At 38.9% G+C, this 18,077-nt stretch overlaps 1 protein-coding gene across 3 annotated transcripts in view; it reads left to right on the top strand.

Moving 5' to 3' along the window:
• Positions 1-9,093: 9,093 nt before the first annotated feature.
• Positions 9,094-18,077, top strand: part of Rassf6 (Ras association (RalGDS/AF-6) domain family member 6) — a 40,771-nt gene continuing 31,787 nt past the window's right edge. For 2 of the 3 annotated variants that reach the window (XR_001175208.1, XM_013020256.1), the window contains exons 1-2: positions 9,094-9,204; positions 15,026-15,124. Coding sequence is in view for 1 of the 3 variants with exons in the window: in XM_013020256.1 (XP_012875710.1) it covers positions 15,057-15,124 (68 nt within the window). In the remaining 2 variants the exon portion in view is untranslated. Of the gene's footprint in view, positions 9,205-15,025; positions 15,125-18,077 lie in introns of those variants that run through there. The other variant, XM_013020257.1, reaches the window with a different exon arrangement.

Raw genomic sequence — 18,077 nt, 5'->3', positions numbered from 1 at the left:
TATATATTACTCCTACAATGAAAGAGCTCTGTAATGTATTGAGTGCCTGCACTGTGCCATACAGTTTCCAAATGCTAGCTCATTCATTCATTGATTCATTCATAACAATGTATTCAACATTATTCATATTTTACAGGCAAGGAGAGTTACAAAATTAAATTAAATCTCTGGGTGTCATTGTGATTCTTTTATTTTTCCTTTAAGAACCATTTCTGGGTGAATGCATCCATGTGCATGCTTAAATCTCCAGCTAAATTCTGATGACTTCCAAATCTCATCTTCATCTCTTTATTTCTGATATGTGAGGCTAAACACTTCAGTTTATAGATCTTTGCTTCTGTGGATTATGTACATAGTTGTTTACCATGTTAGGAACTGAAACTGAAGAAAGTTTTTATTTGATTCTACTTTATTTTACTTATTTTCATTAAGTGGTTGTACAAAGGGTTTCAATTCCAGAAGTCAGGCTGTGAAAACAGTGCATTCTTAGTCAGTGTCACCAGAGGAGTTACACTGTTGGACTGCTCCCTTACTATACCACCCTTCAGTCAATTTGTTCATGTATATATGCATATAACCCTTCATAGGTTATGAGGAAAGTTTTTAATATTATGTACTGACTCATTTTAAACATTAATAAAAGTATTTCATGTCCATGTTCTATTTTACAATAAAATGCTGTGTTTTCTTAACCCAAAAAAATGTACTGAAAAGAATCCATTGTTTTATAGTTTAAAAATCTCTTTAGCTGGGTGTCAGGGACTCACACTTAAAATCCTAGCTACTCAAGAGGCTGAGACATGAGGATTATGGCTAGAAGCCAGAAAACACAAAAAGCCCATGAGATTTTTATCTCCAAATTAATTAGCAAATAGCCAAAATGTTTCAAGTGACAAAGCATTAGCTTAGCAAACTTGATGCGCTGAGTCCAAACTTTAATACTTTCAAAAAAAAACACTTATCTGTTAAAAGAGGGAAAATGCTTTCAAAAAGGTTTTTAAAAAATTATTTCTCATGGTGGGGGGGCGCGGGGAGGATGGGAAGGGATGGGAAGGGGAAACAGAGGAGGAGGCTACAATGATAAGAAATGTACTCATTATCTTGCCCGTGTAATTGTAACCCCTCTGTATAGTATTTTCACAATTAAAAAAATAAAAATTAAAAAAAATTATTTCTCAATACTGGCACTGTGGCTCAAGTGGTAGAGTGCTCTCCTTGATCTGTAAAGCTCAAGCCCAGGCCCAGAGTTCAAGCCCCACAACCGACCAAAAAAATTATTTCTCAATACAAATATTCTTCTGTCCTACAAATTTAGGACAAAGCATGGTCTTACTGAAAAGTCCCTGCTTTACAAAACATTGGGGCTCTTTAAAAAGTACATCCACTATCTAAACTTTTAACATGACTTGTGTCCAATAATAAATAGCATTGCTCTTATAAAAGTTTTGGGGAGACTGTTTCTCTTTCTTTATCTTAATTTTAGCAACCAGGAAGTTTTCGATCAGAGTTCTAAAGTATCTGCTTCCATAGAAAAGCAATTCCGTGTTTCCTAAGAAACAGGAAGCAAAGTTCATTCATTAAGTTCTAGGTAAATCTTAGGACTTTACAAAGACAATTTATCTCTGATAGTAGCCATAATTTATGAAAATCGGTATTGCAAAATATTTCCATTGTGAAATCTATTTATATTAAGCTTTCCATCTTGGAAGGTTCATTGTGAAGGCTGGCCTCTTTCATGGAGGTAATTTCCAAATTGGGTTTTTATTGGTAGTCCCTCATTATTCAGAGCTGGGATTACAGCAATACATTCCCAGTGCCTAGATTTTGACAAAAGCCTCAAACAGGAAATGAAAGGTAAGGCTATACACCAAACAGACTTGAGTGGCCTACTGCATTAGAACAGGCCTGTTTTCTATGTATTTTCTTCAAGTCATAATTACTTCTGTCTTTTCAAGAGAGAATTCAGGACTTATAGAAACTATCCAACCTAAAAATGATCTAAATCTCTTGTTCTTTCTTTCCTGTCTCATTGTTTGGTGTGACAGGATTTCTTTTTCTTTCCAATAAATAATATATAGAAATGTGTATTTGAGGTGTGTGTGTGTGTGTGTGTGTGTGTGTGTGTGTGTGTGTGTGTGTATCACATTTTCTTGATCCATTCATCTACTGAGGGGCATCTGGGTTGGTTCCATATCTTAGCTATGGTAAATAATGCTGCAATAAACATAATTGTGCTGGTTGCTTTAGTAGAGCCTTTTTGTGCTCATTTGGGTAAATGTGCAAAAGTGGGATTGCTGGGTCCTAGGGGAGCTCTATGTGGAGTCTTTTGAGGAACCTCCATACTGCTTTCCAAAGTGGTTGAACAAGTTTACATTCCCACCAACAATGTAGTAAGGTTCCCTTCTGTCCATATCCCCTCCAGCATCTGTTGTTACTAGATTTCTTGATTATAGCCATTCTATCTGGGGTGAGGTGGAATCTCAATGTTGTTTTGATTTGCATTTCTTTTATGGCTAGGGAGGTGGAACATTTCTTATTGGCCATCCTTCTTTCCTCTTCAGAGAAGTTTCTCTTTAAGTCTTTAGCCCACTTATTTATTGGGCAGTTGTTTCTTTGAGAATTTGTTGTTGGGGGAGTTAATTTTTTGAGTTTCAGGTATATTTTAGATATGAGACCCATTGTATGGCTAGTGAAGATCTTCTCCCAATCTGTGGGTTTTCTATTGATCTTGCTAGCTATGTCCTTTGCCATGCAGAAGCTCTGCAGTTTCATGCAATCCCATTTGTACAACCTTTCTTTGTGTTGTGTTGTGTTTCTGGGTCTCTTTTAAGAAAATTTCGGCCAGTGCTAAGGAGCCCTAGAGTTTCTCCTATTCCTTTGTAAGGTTTTCAGGGTGTCTGCTTTGACTCCGAGGTCTTTGATCCATTTGGAGTTGATTCTGGTGCAGGGTGATATATAAGGATCTAGCTTTAGTTTTCTACAGGTGATTAACTAGCTTTGCCAGCACCATTTACTGAAGAGACTGTCTTTCTTCCCTTCTATTTTTTTATCAGCCTTATCAAAGATTAGGTGGCTATAGGTCTAGGGGTCTAGAACCATTTTCTTTGTTTGGGTTTTTTTTAACTTTTTTTTTTGTCTTTTCTTTTTTGGTACTGGGGATCGAACCCAGGACGTTGCACTTGCTAGGCAAGCGCTTTGCCACTGAGCTACGTCCCAGCCCCCTAGAACCATTTTCTAAAGAGAAAAAAATTATGATCAAGTCAATATGTGCTTAAATCCTACTAGTATTCAGTTATGTGTGGCTTTTACAAGGCAAAAAATAATCAAGAAGATTTTAGAAAGACTGATGATTTATCCTACCAGATTTATCAGATTTATTTACCAGATTTATCTACCAGACCTTAAATTATACTATAAAGCCAACAATATAAAATGGATACCCTTGTAGGTCAGTTAGACCAGAATACAAATTGTAGAAACATGTTAAAAAAAATGTAGGCTTGAGGTGAATATCATCAAAGTATATTTATATGAATATATGGAAATGGCATGATAAAATCCTTCAGTCTGTGCAACTTACTATGTACCAGTGCAAAGAAATGGGTGAAGACCGCCATAACATTGTACATATATGAAAATGGAAGTAGGAAACTTAACAGAATGGATGGCGTTGGAATAGATGGGGGAAAGAATGATGGAAGGGCTGATACTATGATGTACTGTACAAATAACTGACATATGGAATTGAAATCTCTTTGCACAACTATTTAAGGGTAATAAAAGGAAGAAAGAAACAATGTACTACAACTATAATCAACACTTTTTAAAGTAATAGTGTATGGCATCCTACACAAATAAGTCTTCATGCCTTCTCTTTAAAGAGCTCCATCTTGATTTGTCACATAGATAACACAAACATCTTGCTCCTTATAAAGGATCTATATGATTATAGGGCTATACTTACATCTATGTCAATATCTGTCAATATAAAAATATATGAGAACTTAGCCAATCAGAAAACACCGCATCTATATTTATTTACTCTATACATATTTATTGTTATTGTTTTTTATTTATTACTCATGGCAATATTTTTTTAGTCTCTCCCATGGGCTTTTGTGTTGTTCTAGGCACTCTATCTAAGAATAGAGAAGGCAATAAAAAAATACCTGGAGCCGGGCGCTGGTGGCTCACGCCTGTAATCCTAGCTATTCAGGAGGCTGAGATCTGAGGATTGCGGTTCAAAGCCAGCCCGGGCAGGAAAGACCGTGAGACTCCTATCTCCAATAAACCACCAGAAAACCGGAAGTGGCGCTGTAGCTCAAGTGGCAGAGTGCTCGCCTTGAGCTGAAGAGCTGAGGGACAGCGCCCAGGCCCAGAGTTCAAGCCCCACGACCGACAAAAAAAAAAAAAAAAATACCTGGAGGTGGTAATGACTGCCTAAAACATGATTTGTTGTTACTGGCATATGCCATTACTTGTAGGAAGTTCAGCAAAACTAACCTCAAGAAGAACCACCTCAACTAACACCTCTTGGATGAGTATCTGCCTTCATCTTACAGAGAGACCTGAAATCACTGTGTGAGGTAAGGAAAGCCAGGCACCAGAGACCATGTACTTCACAGTGGCACTTACAGGAAAATATATAGAGAAGCATATAGTTGGATAGATAGATAGACAGACAGACAGACAGACAGACAGTCAGATAGATCCCAGTTTTAAAAAAAAATGTACAAGTCGTTATGTGGAAAACGAACTTTACAACTTTGGTGACGGAGGGTGGGGGGGCAGGGAGGATTGGTGGGGGGCGGGGGAGGATGGGAAGGGCTGGGAAGGGGAAACAAAGGAGGAGGCTACAATGCTTGGTAAGAAATGTACTCATTATCTTGCTCATGTAATTGTAACCCCTCTGTACAGTATTTTCACAATAAAAAAATATCATTAACAAAATGAACAACCTGGAAAATAATGCCACAGACCAAATAATGAAGAGTTGATATTCTTCATATACAAAGACATCTCAGAAATTACTAAGAAAAAGATGATCAAAATGTACAATAAACAAAAAATGTTAAAAAAAAAAAGACAAGGTAAGTGTAAAGAGTTCAACTAAAAGATAATAACATACATACTTAAAATGTGATAACATTTTTTACCCTTTCAAGTTGATAAATGTTTTAAAAGCTCTAGCAACTGATTCATTTCCCTAGGAGTATAAAATTGATTATTTTTTATTTTAATGTAGTTTTCATGTTCTTTTTGTTGTTGTTGTTTATTTTGGTGTTTTAACACAGGCTCTCACTCTGCAGCCTAAACTGGCCTTTTCCCTGCTTCAGCTTCCTTAGTGCTAGAATTAGAGTTACAGAACATAATATATTCTTGACAATGTTGTTGTTTAAGGCGAGCACATTCTCTTTCATCTGCAAAGTTTACTGTTCATTTGTATGTATTAATTGTACAAAGGATTTCATCATGATATTTCTGTGTATGTATATGATGTACTTCAATTAAACTCACCTGTTCCATCATTTCTCCTCACTCCTCCCCTTTTAAACATTCCTAACAGATTCATTATTATTTTCATACCTACAGAGTGCATTGATCATGTTTTCCCTCCCATTCAATCTTTCCTTTCACTCTCTCCACAACACTTGCTGTTTTACCCGGACGTCATCCATTTATTTTTATACGTAAGTTTATAGGACATGTAATATTTATCTTTCTCAGCTTGGCTTGTCACACTTAGCTTGACGATCTCTAGTTCTGTCCATTTTCCTGAAAACATTTTACGTCAATTCTTGCTTATGGCTGAATAATCCTCTACTATAAGAATATATATATATATATATATATATATATATACATACCACGATTTCTTTACCCACTTGGTTATTGAGCACCTGAGCTGATTGTGTGAATGCAAGTAGTGCTGCTGTAAACATGGATGTGCAAGTGTCTTGACTGTATGCTGACTTACATTCCTTTTCTTTTTAAAACACCTGTAAAAGTATGGATACAATATTCTGTAGCAATAAAACTTTCTCACATAAGGAAATGATTAAATAAATATTGATCTACACATATTGTAGAATATAGTACAACTAATAAAATCACATTACAGAAAAAAAAACTTGGCATGGTAAATTCTTCATAACATCTTATATGGGATATAAGTAGATTATAAAACAACAAAATGGAATCTTACCCCCTGAACAATAATTTAAAAAGAAAAGAAAAAGTAAATACATTTTTTAAATAAGTGAATGTAGCAGCATTGTGGTAGATTTCCATGGAGGAAATAGTCAAAAGACATTCACTAAATTGTTAATAATAATTACATTTGACTACTAATAGTGTGATTTGTAGTTTTTTGCACAGGTGGAATTATATACTTTTATATAATTATATACTTGTATATGTTAAAATAAAATTTCATGTTGACAAAAGGAGAATGTATTCAAAAAAGTCACTTATCTTCTAAAGGATACCAGTTGGAGGATGATAATTAAACCCAGTAAAATGATTTCAGATAAAATGCAGTAACTGGTACTGTGATACTGATAATACACAAATGAGTCCTTCAGAGTTCAGACCCCAGGGAGCGGAGCATGGATGTGAGGAAGATTTCCTTGGGCCAAAGAGCTGTAAACAGGGTAGGTCCTGTTACTCATCATCCAAAGGTCAGTCTCAGCCAGATGCCACTCACAGAGGCTTGCTGGCCCAGTGCAGCCAAGAAGTACAAGCATTACCACAGTCTCGCCTGTGCCTAAGCAACATACAGGTGCCGATGGGTATTTAGTAAACCCTCCTGTCAAAGACCGATAAATCTCAGAGCTCCTGTTTTCAGATACCACAGGTTCCACAGACAAGTTATCTCAGCTTTTCCACATATGTAAGTCTCCTTAAAATTCCCTCTCTATCCAACACATAATGGGTTACTGGAGAGTCGCAGGGAGTCACTGTTAATCTGGCATTTGCACTAGCAATCAACTCTACCTGCTTTATAGGAGTTGCAGTATATCGTGAGGAATCCCTTTGAAGTGCTCAAAAGCTTATTACTTGAAATAAGTCTTAAGAAAAAAAAAACTTGAAGGGAATCCTACTGCATTGTTGGTGGGAGTGTGAACTTGGTCAACCACTTTGGAAAGCAGTATGGAGGTTCCTCAAAAGACTCCATATTAGAGCTCCCCTAGGATCCAGCAATCCCACTTTGGGGCATTTACCCAAATGAGCACAAACAAGGCTATACCAGCACAACTATGTTTATTGCAGCATTATTCACCATAGCTAAGATATGGAACCAACCCAGATGCCCCTCAGTAGATGAATGGATCGAGAAAATGTGATACACACACACACACACACACACACACACACACACACACACACAATGAAATTCTATGCCTCCATTAGAAAGAATGACATCACCCCAGTCCCATTTGTTAGGAAATGGAAAGACTTGGAAAAAATTATATTAAGTGTAAGCCAGGCCCAAAGAAACATAGGTCCCATGGTTTCCCTTATTTGAAATAACTAGTATAAGTCGTGGACAAGCAGAAAAGGTCAAAAGCTATGTACATATGACCATATAAGATGATGTTAAGTGAAATGAACCCCAAGACTGGGACACAATTTGTGTTTTCCTTCTTGCTATTGTTTTTAATGTATCTATTGTTTTTAATGTATCTAAAATGTACTATGTGATTTTTTTTGTTTCTCTTGTATGTTCTTTCCCAACGGTGTAACCCCTGTTTTCACTATATTTGATGTAGGTGCCCTGCATCTTGTATATACATTTTTCTAATTTGTTTGGGGTGGGGAAGGGAAATAACAAGGATACAGGCTGACCCATTGTAACAATGAGATATACAAGATACCATGTTGAAAACGAAGTTTACACCCTGGGAGGGGGAGAAATGAGGAGGGAAGGGATGGTAGAGGATAAACAAAGGAGGAGGTGACAATGCTTGATAGGAAATGTACTCATTACCTTACTCATATAACTGTAACCCCTCTGTACATTATTTTTACAATAAAAAACATTTTTTAAAAAAGCTTTAAGTAGTGTCTTGACCTAGGAAACAGAAACTACCAATGATACTTAAAAACTCAGAGCTAAGTTAAAAAGAAGTAAATAAAAAATAAATAAAAATCTTAGGTTTGCCATACACCTGTCATCCAGTAGTCTCTTTGGGTGCACTTTTGAGAGTTGAGATACAGAAACAAGTAAAGTTCCCACATCCAATTTAATCCATTACAAAGACTTACTCATTTCTTCTATAGTCCTTTAGTACTATGATTTCCAACTGTTGGTCTCTACTAAACTATTCTGTAAAGCGTACAGAAAGTATAGATGGAAATAAACTTTACAACTTGGGGGGGGGAGGGGAGTAGGGAAGAAGGGAGAATATGAGGGAGGGGGTACCACTGTTCAAAAAGAAAGGTACTTGTTACTTATGTAACTGTACCCTCTCTGTACATCACCTTTAGGATACAATCAAATCAAAGTACAGATGGCCAGAGAACTTAAATCCAAGTCCAACTAAACCCACCTCCCTCCCCGCAGTTAGTGAAGCCCGCCCAGGGGGGTGTGGCACGGGCTCCGCAGACTCTGGGACCCCTGGGGTTAGAACTGGCAGCATTCTGTGAAGAGGGGGTGGCAGGGAAATGGGGTGCCCAAAGATCAAGGAAGAGGCCATGAAAACCCCAAAGTTGTGAGTTGTCAAGTTTACTCCTGGTGTTGCCCCAGAGCCTTGGAGGGCCTGGGGAGCGGGTTTAGTCCCGGGCTGAGGCCTTCCCAGGGATGTGAACTCAGTCCTGGAGAAGTGTGTCAGGGAGCAGGGAGTGCACGCAATCAGAAAGAGTAACCACTCCCGACGTGCACCGAGGCGCTGGGCGGGGCTCAGGTGCCTGGCTCCGTGCGCCTGGGGTAACAAATAACAGCTTTCCCGGGGTGGCCAGCCGGGTGCGGGGGGCGCGGCCCGCAGGCGCCTGGCCCGGTGCGGGGGGGACCGCGCGCCCTGAGCTCCGCCCACACTGCCCTCCGCGCGCCCCGCCCCGCGCAGGTGAGAAACTCCTGCAGTCCCCGGACAGCCGCTGGCCCAAAGCTAGCTAGCTGCCCGGCCACCACCAGCCTTCCGAACCAACCTTCCTGCAGCGAGCTCAGCCCGACCACAAGCTCCCCCGGCTCAAAGTGAAGAACAGGTGAACGCTGGGGGCTGCGGGGTGGAGGCGGGGTGGGGAGGGGACCCCGTTAGGCCACTCCCAGGGCTGAGGTTGAGGGTGAGATTGGAAAGCAAAGGTCAGTGCGTGCATGACCAGACGGTGTATTTTTTTTCCTTTTGAATTTCGCAGAATACCATTTCCTGGTCTAGGTAAATTGTTGAGGCCAAGGGGGGTGGGGAGGAGGGAGAGGGAGGAGAAGGGGAAAGGGCGGGGAAGAGAAGAAGAAGGGCCTGGAGTAAATGTGGGTACCCACCCCTCCCCCTTCCTCAAGGGAAATGGCTCATGAGATCTTGACCTGCAGGTGCCTAGATCTAACCTTGGCCAAGACAACTGGCCTTCCTTTTGCTCTGTGGATTCTTATGGTTAGGACTTTGGGTTGAATCATCAGATCAGAAGGGTCTCTGGAACGTGAGGGCTACACTAAGTTTATGTGTGTTTCCACAAATCAATAGGGGAAAAAAATCACCCCTAGAGAACACTTGAAAATAAGTTAGGATATAATGTAAGATTGCACCAAACAATGAAAGGATACTCGTAAATAATTAAATGAGGGGGAAGGACACAAACTCTGAGTCATGGGTTCTCTCCTATTTGCCAGTTCATTCCATCACAACACTGAACCCATCACAAGCAGCAGAATACTCTCTGCAATATAGGGTTGTCCTGGGAATGAAACACCTGGAAGATGTTTCATAAATGGTACCTCCTATCACCATGAAGTCACCGCAGCCCTCAAGGAGATAGGGAACCCTGAACCGATCTCAGCTGAGCAGGCAGCTTAGGGGTGCTGGCATCGAACTGGCTTCCAGATGTAGAGTGGCAGGTGCTCAAGCATCATGGCTCTGAGTAACTATGGACCCACCTGGCCCCTGGCCACTTTTCAAACATATTGATTGTTCTATGGGGACAAATTTATCTGCTAAGTCAATCATAGATTTAAACTAAATATATATATATATATATCCATATATAATTTTATTGTTATTACTAAGGTGTTGTACAGAGTCACACAGATATGTACTAATATTTCTAATGTATCATTTAATGACAAACTACTATATGTTTTGAATCAACATAGAAAAATAATCAGCAATGAATAAGAAAACATTCATTTCTTCAGTTATATTCAAAATAGTGTAACACTATATGACATATATATATATACAACATGTTATTGAAACTTTTATACTTAACTTTGAATTTCTTAAAATGATGATTCCCAGCACCACAAAAATCTCCCTAAAATAAGAAGCCTTCTGTAATTTAAACTGAAATAGCTAGTGCTAATAGTACATTTACTTGTTGAGGTTCATTGATGCAAATGTATATGTTTAATTCAAGGCTTCGTATAATTTTTTTTACAACATTCAAGTCTCTGAGAAAAGACTTTTTTTTTTTCGTCTGTCATGGAGCTTGAACTCAGAACCTGTGCATTGTCCTTGAACTCTTGCTCAAGGCTAGTGCTCTACCACTTTGAGCCAGGGCACCACTTCATTTTTCTGGGGTTTAGTTGGAGATAAGAGTCTCATAGACTTTCCTGTCTGGGCTAACTTTGAACAGTGATCCTCAGATCTCAGCCTCCTGAATAGTAGGATTATAGGCATGAACCACCAGTGCCAGCTAACTTTCTACTTCTTATAGTCCATCAACACCTCAGTTTTCTTGACCTCTCAAAGTAATATCTTCTTTCTACACATTTCCTTCTATAATTTCTTTTCCTCTCTGTCCAGTCTCTACATTCATTCTCCTCACTTTCCACCCAATGTGTTTATACCTTGCCTTATACCTTTTATTTCTGCCTTTCTCAAGTTCATTTCAGTCTTTTCTCACCTTAACTCTTCAGTTACACTTATTCTTTGGTGATTAGTTGGAGAGTAGTTGTACGATCAATTGGATGGTTAATTGGAGATGAGTCTCACAGACTTTCCTGCCCCAACTGGCTTTGAATATCTACCCTCAGATCTCAGCCTCCTGAGTAGCTAGGATTACAGGCGTGAGCCACCAGCGCCCTGCTAAAAAAGACTTCTTAATATTTTCTCCTTGCACTGGGACAATTGCTAGAACAATTCTGGGAAGTAAGCAAGGTGGGTTTGTTTTGTTTTATTTTCATTTATTTACTTATTGTTAATTTGTAAAATTCTCACCACTGTGACACTTTTTGTCCAGGGGTCCTCAAGAACAAAGGGCAAGAGATTGAGATACAGTCTACACTTTCTGTCCCTAGCACAGTACAAAGGAGTTCAAGAAATATTTGTTGGGTACAACAAAGGAGTGAACCAAAATTTCCACTTTAAATAAGTAACTGTTTAATTCATCCATGGTTGGGCACAAGAAAGTACTTGAAGTGACTGGTACATTTGAGTTTATTTGGGCTGGCATTCACCTCCCATCCTTCCACCTCATTCAGGTCTCAAAGTAACTGGGGAATCCAGACCAACCTGCATTTAAACAGGATTACAAAGCTGGTGGAAGTCAGCTATTGGTATTCCATTTTTCCCCAGGTCCCAGCATTGTCCACATTTGGGTGAGGTCTTGCTGTCTCTAAAGGCTGCAGATCCTAACTGCCTGCTTAGAGCGATCCTACCTTGCTGGGTCTCTCCCTTCCTCCCTTACTTTAGATCTGCCAGTATTTCCAGCTCTGTTTATTTCTTCAGGGCTTAATTACTGACCTGTTAAATTCCCTGCTCTTAAGCTCCATTGCATCTGGGTAAAATGGAAAAATAAATACCCCAACTTATTAAATAACTGATCTTATTTTATACATAATCTAAGTCAATAAACTCCTGCCCGGACCTCGTAGTGATCTTATGAGTCACCCGCCAAGCAGAGAAAGTATGTTTGTAGCAACCATCTTCCTCCTCCAACCAGGTTCATCCATTCCACCAAAAGAGCTGAGCAACCAAAACTTCTAGACCTGTATTTTTATCCTTTCTCCCAAAGCTCTCTTCCTCTCTGCCATTCACGACCTCTCAATTTAAACTTCCACTTAAGATTTTGAGAACAGGAATTCAGACCATTAGACCTATCATGTCTTTATAATTTAGAAAATCTTCACATACATAAAATAAAACTCCTACTAAACTTAGTTTGCTATGGATCTTGGTGAATGTGAATAGGGAAAAGAAACAGTTTTAATTCACACATTGATGCTTCACTTTGGCAGTTAACAATAATGTATCTTATACCAAATCATATTTACATCTTTTCGGTGTTTAAACTGCCTGAATATTTTTCCTTATTGTTCTTTGTTTCATTTTTTTCTTGTCTGAATATTTTTGTAGCCAATTTTTAAATTAGGTATGGGCAATATTATTTTCTAACCAATTATTATGTGTTGCCTGTGAACAAAGTTTTCTTTCTCTGTTCATTTTCTTCCATTAAACTCTATTCATCTGTATTCCTCCCTAAGGTCAGAGAATAAAGAAAGCTGTTTGTCATATCTGCTGCAGTCTTTTGATTGACTTTAGGGTAGATCCCAGTTTGTGTAAAAATTATTGCTCTACCCCAGCATTGGTAGTTCACACCAGTAATCCTACCTACTCAGAAGGCTCAGATCTAGCTACTCAGGAGTCTGAGATTGAGGTTCAAATCCAGCCTGGGCTGGTAGAGGGCTATCCTTGAGCAAAAGAGCTCAGGGACAGCACTCAGGTCCTGAGTTCAAACCCCACAACCACAAAAAATGATGATGATGATGATGATGATGATGATGATTATGATAATGATGATGATGTCTTTGATTCTTATGAAACACTGCCAATTTTACTTCATAATCAGAAGAAGTTTCTATTGATGGTTTTTCAGTTCTAGATGCCTTTGGCTTTTGCTGACAACTTTCTGCTTGCTTCACAGATGGCACCTTTTAGTTGTGTCTCCCCATGTTGGGAAGGGCAAGGTGACTCTCTAGGTCTTGAATTCAGTTATATATTAAAAGTTCCAGCAGTATGATTTATGTTTGGATTCAACTCTGCTTATGATGGAGGAGAAAAAAGAATCAAGATCAAGTCTTAGTTTGTGTGCCTACTTGGGTAGACAGGAAAGAGTCATAGAATTATGACAAAAATCTTAAGAAACTTAAGTTTTTAAAGCCTAAGGGCCGTGTAACCACACATTCAGAACAAATGTTATGGAAGCATCACTAGAATGTGTTAGGCTCCTGGAACCTTCTGCATCTGTCTCTGGCCAGTTCAACCTGCCCACATGACCATTTGTTCCCTTCTGGAACAAATCTTACACGTTTTCTTCATGAGGCAGACCCCTACCAACAATGCACTATCACACAGGATGACACTCCTGGGTAAAAAAGAAGAGCAGGATTCTTTAAACATGCAATAGGGCAGAAAAAGAAATAAGGCTTAAATCAATAATGGCCGTAGCAGAAAGGCAAATATTTAAAGAATTTTCCCTGAGATGCTGTGGGGATGGGCGGGAAACACAGATCTGGGCCTGCAGTACTAAGAGCCTTTGGGTCAGGGTGATATGATGGTCAGAATGATAAAGGCATAAAAGCAGAGTCCACTCAAGCATCCAGTTAGAAGATGCTTGGTGAGATTATCCAAATGCTCTTAGGAATAATAACAGATGCATCAGGGATATTATTAGAATATCAAAATAGCCTTTCTTCTGTCCCCCCTTCTGTTGTCTTATAGAATTAGAGTATGTAGTGTCTTTCATTTATCTTACCCAATTAAAAACCTTGATTTGAAAGTAACTGAGCCAGGCGCTGGTGGCTCATGCCTGTAATCCTAGCTACCCAGGAGTCTTAGATCTGAGGATCATGGTTCAAAGCCAGCCTGGGCAGGAAAGTCCATGAGACTCTTTATCTCCAATAAACCACTTGAAAACCGGAAGTGATGCTGTGGCTGAAGTGGTAGAGTGCTTGTCTTGAGCAGAAGAGCACAGGGACAGTGCCCAAGCCCAGAGTTCAAGCCTCACAACTGACCAAAGAAAGAAAGTAACCATTCTCCAACCCTTTTGTTGTTGTTGTTGTTGTGGGGACTGGGCGCTGTCCCTCAGCTCTTCAGCTCAAGGCTAGCACTCTACCACTTGAGCCACAACACCACTTTTAGCTTTTTCTGCTTATGTAGTGCTGAGGAATTGAACCCAGAGCCTCATGTATGCAAGGCAAGTACTCTACCACTGAGCCACTTTCCCAGCCCTCTCCAACCCTTTTATCCAAGAAAATTGAACCTTCTTTCCAGCCCACTTTTTAAAATTCTAGTTGTATTACCTACATTTCTATACGCTTAGAGCAATAGTAGTTAAATATTTTATTTCTGCAAAATAGAACAATGAAAAGAATTGTTACACCTAATATATCTCATCACATCCTGATGCTACTTCTCGGAATTCATAAAGGAGGATATTACTCAGATCTGACCGAAATTTCCAGGTCCTGAAGGAGAGAGACTTGAAGAAGTTGCATCATCCTTAACAGCTTGAATTAAGCCACCTGGAATTGCAAAGTTGGGTTCATGTGACTGGCACAAGGTTACTTGGCTCAAGGTTGAGCTGCTGCAATAGAAGGACTGTGATTTCTTGCACAGTTTCATGCAGGAGAGAACTTTTTCTAGACATGCCTCAGAAACCGATTTACCAAATTGCTTGGTCCTTCCTTACTTTGAGCTACTATACCTGTAATTTATTTTTTTAATTTACCAAATATTTTTCTTCCTTGGCTCCCAAATAAAATATCACCTTCATGTTTCCCAGAATATTCTTATACACTGTAGACACCACAAAATATTCAATGTATGTGAATAAATCCTATGAGCAAATCATTAATATTATTCTAATGTTTTAGGGGAACCTCAGACCATCTTGTAAAGCGGTGAATGATGACTATGATGGCTCACCAGTACCCTTCTTGGATCTTCATCAATGAGAGGACTTTCATAACCAGGTAACTATATACCTACACTGTATGCTACCCTGCTAACCAATCACCTACAGAAGATACCATACAAAGGTTTCTAAGTATGGTATATGATCAACAAGATCAATGATATTATTACCAGAGGACACACTGGATAAGAGACTACAAAAGTATATTCTTAAAGACTGCTAAACCGTACCCTATCATAGAACAATTGCTCCTATTTCATAAACAGTGGTTCAGTTTCATTAAAAGCTACACTTCTGTTTGAATAGTTGAAAAAATTATGAAGAACAAGATTATGTGAAGGATCTAAGATTCCTCATGCATGACACATCCAAAGAATTAGCTCATGGGCCATTGTATGTTCTGTCTTGGCCTCTCCATTTCTTGTTCTTCATTACACACATCATTTTCACTAGTTTCCTCTTTAACAGTAGGTTATGTAATGTAAAATCAACATCTGTACTGTCTTATATACAAAAATGAATCTTCTATCACTTTGAAATAATAATGTAAGGGTTTATCAATTGTAAGGAAGAGAAAGGCTAAGTGCTATGGGACATACCTTGAGATGTAGAGATGGACAGGATGGCAGTTGAACCAAACCTAGGGAAAACATTAGCAAGATTCCTTCCTTGATAAAAGAGATTCAGTACAATGCTTGTGATCCCAACTAAGCAAGAGGCATAGATAGAAGGTTCACAGTCCAAGCCTGGTCTCAGACAACAAAGTAGAGACTGTGTCTGAAATATAGCTAGAGTAAAACATAGCTTGAGCATGGCTCAAGTGAGAGAGCACCTGCCTACCAAGTACAAGGTCCTAAGTTCAAACCTAATACTCGAAAAAAATGAAATTAAAAGGTAAGAATTGAACCTGATTACACTAAGATATTGACAGAGGAAGGGACAGATCGAATACCAAAGAATGTAATGGCACTAGAACATGACCTGAGTCTTATGGATGAGAATGGAAATAAAGCCAACTGATAAAAAGAAACCAGGTTAGACATTAGGAACATATAGGGCAACAAACATAGACAAACGTGAATTAAAGCCACAAGTGGAGGATCAGGATGAAATATAAGGGTAGAAAGATGACACCAAAATGGGCCTTAAAGACGAATAGAAAGGTGAGTATGAACAAAGTAATTTATATATGTGTATGGAAACTCCATAATGAAATCCTCCAGTTAATACAATTAATTTTAATATGCTCTAATAAAAATAATGATAAATGGGCTTAAAATAGAAGATTCTTTATTCCTTTTTCATATACTTCCTGTCTGTTGCTGTGCGTAGGTACTGCCCTGAAGCTTGAGCATTCAATCATGAACCCAAGAAAACCCTTCATTTCTTGGATTACACCCCATAGCAGAGGGAAGACACATCCATATGAAAGATAAATATTGAAAGATAAGATAGGAAGAGTAAAGATAAAAGAGTAAATAATAGTGTAGGTAGAGAAGGAAAGGTTTAATATAAGATGTGTAGGGAAGGTGTTGGTGAAGAGACTGTCATACAGGAGAACCCTGAAGTCCTGTGGCTATGAGCATTGACAGCAAGTCAACAGCCTGAGGTAGGTGCACATCTGTCTGTGCTGAGCAAGCCAGTGGAAAGGAGGAACTGAAGTGGAAAGATAAGAGGAAGAACGTGAGGTTAAGAGAAAATGACACCAAAATATCTAGGGTTTCATCAGTCATTTTGAGAATCAGCTTTTCCTATTACATAAGATAGGGCAAAGTCATGGAAAGATATTGGACATATGAATGACAACATTAGTTGGCCACTCACTTAGAAACATATCAAAAAGGGGACAAGAATAGAGGCATGAAGTTACAATGGAACTGATGGCTTCAGTAGAAAGGATGGAGACAGTGAGATAGAAAAAAACAAAGTATGTCCTAAATTTAGTTAATCCTCATTTCCAAGTTTAATTGATTCATGTGCTCCTCATCTGTATATTAGAAACACGTCGAATACTAATCATATTCAGATCTTTTCCTTGATGCCATTCGCTAAGCAACACAGTGTTATAACTATTTTTACAATATTTACATCATATTCTGCATTATAGGTAATCTAGAGACAACACAATGTTTACTTAGCTACATGCAAATACTGTGTCACTTTTTTGGAAAGACTTGAATGTCTGCAGACTTTGCTATCTGTATGAGTTCTGAGCCCACAGATACCAAAGCACAGGCTATATTTATGGGATTTCTTGAAGGATTTGATGTGAGGTGTGAAAGACAAAACTAATCAAGGAAAATTCTAATGATATTGAGCTAAATGAATGGAGTAAATCTTTTTTTCTATTATGAAGAGTATATGAAGGATATGTTTTGGGGTTTAGGAGATTGAGAATTCAGTCCTGGACATGCGATGTCTGAGAATGAACAAACTCATCAAAGAATAAGTGTAATTGAAGTGTTAAGGTGACAAAAGACTGCAATGAAATAGGGAAAGGCAGAAACAAGAGGTACAAAGCAAGGTATAAATATATTGGGTGGAAAGTGAGGAGAATGGATGTGGAAACTGGACAGGAGGAAAAGAAATTATAGAAGGAAATGTGTAGATACAAAATACCACTTTGAAAGATCAAGAAAACTGAGGTGTTAATGGAATATAAGAAGTGAAAAGTTAGCTGGCACTGGTGGCTCACCTACTCAGGAGGCTACTCAGGAGGCTGAGATCTAAGGATTGCAGTTCAAAGCCAGCCCAAGCAGGAAAGCCCATAAAACTTATCTCCAACTAACTGCTAGGAAACCAGAAGTGGTTCTGTGGCTCAAAGTGGAAGAGCAAAAAAGCTCAGAGACAGTGCCCAGGCTCTGAGTTCAATCCCCCTGACCAACTAAAAGAAGGAGGAGGAGGAAGAGTGGGGGAGGAAGAAGAAGAAGAAGAAGAAGAAGAAGAAGAAGAAGGAGAAGGAGAAGGAGAAGGAGAAGGAGAAGGAGAAGGAGAAGGAGAGGGAGAGGGAG

The sequence above is a fragment of the Dipodomys ordii genome, unplaced genomic scaffold (genome assembly GCF_000151885.1).
Source record: "Dipodomys ordii isolate 6190 unplaced genomic scaffold, Dord_2.0 Scaffold49, whole genome shotgun sequence".
NCBI lineage: Eukaryota > Metazoa > Chordata > Mammalia > Rodentia > Heteromyidae > Dipodomys > Dipodomys ordii.
This window is presented reverse-complemented; position numbering and strand designations above follow the sequence as displayed.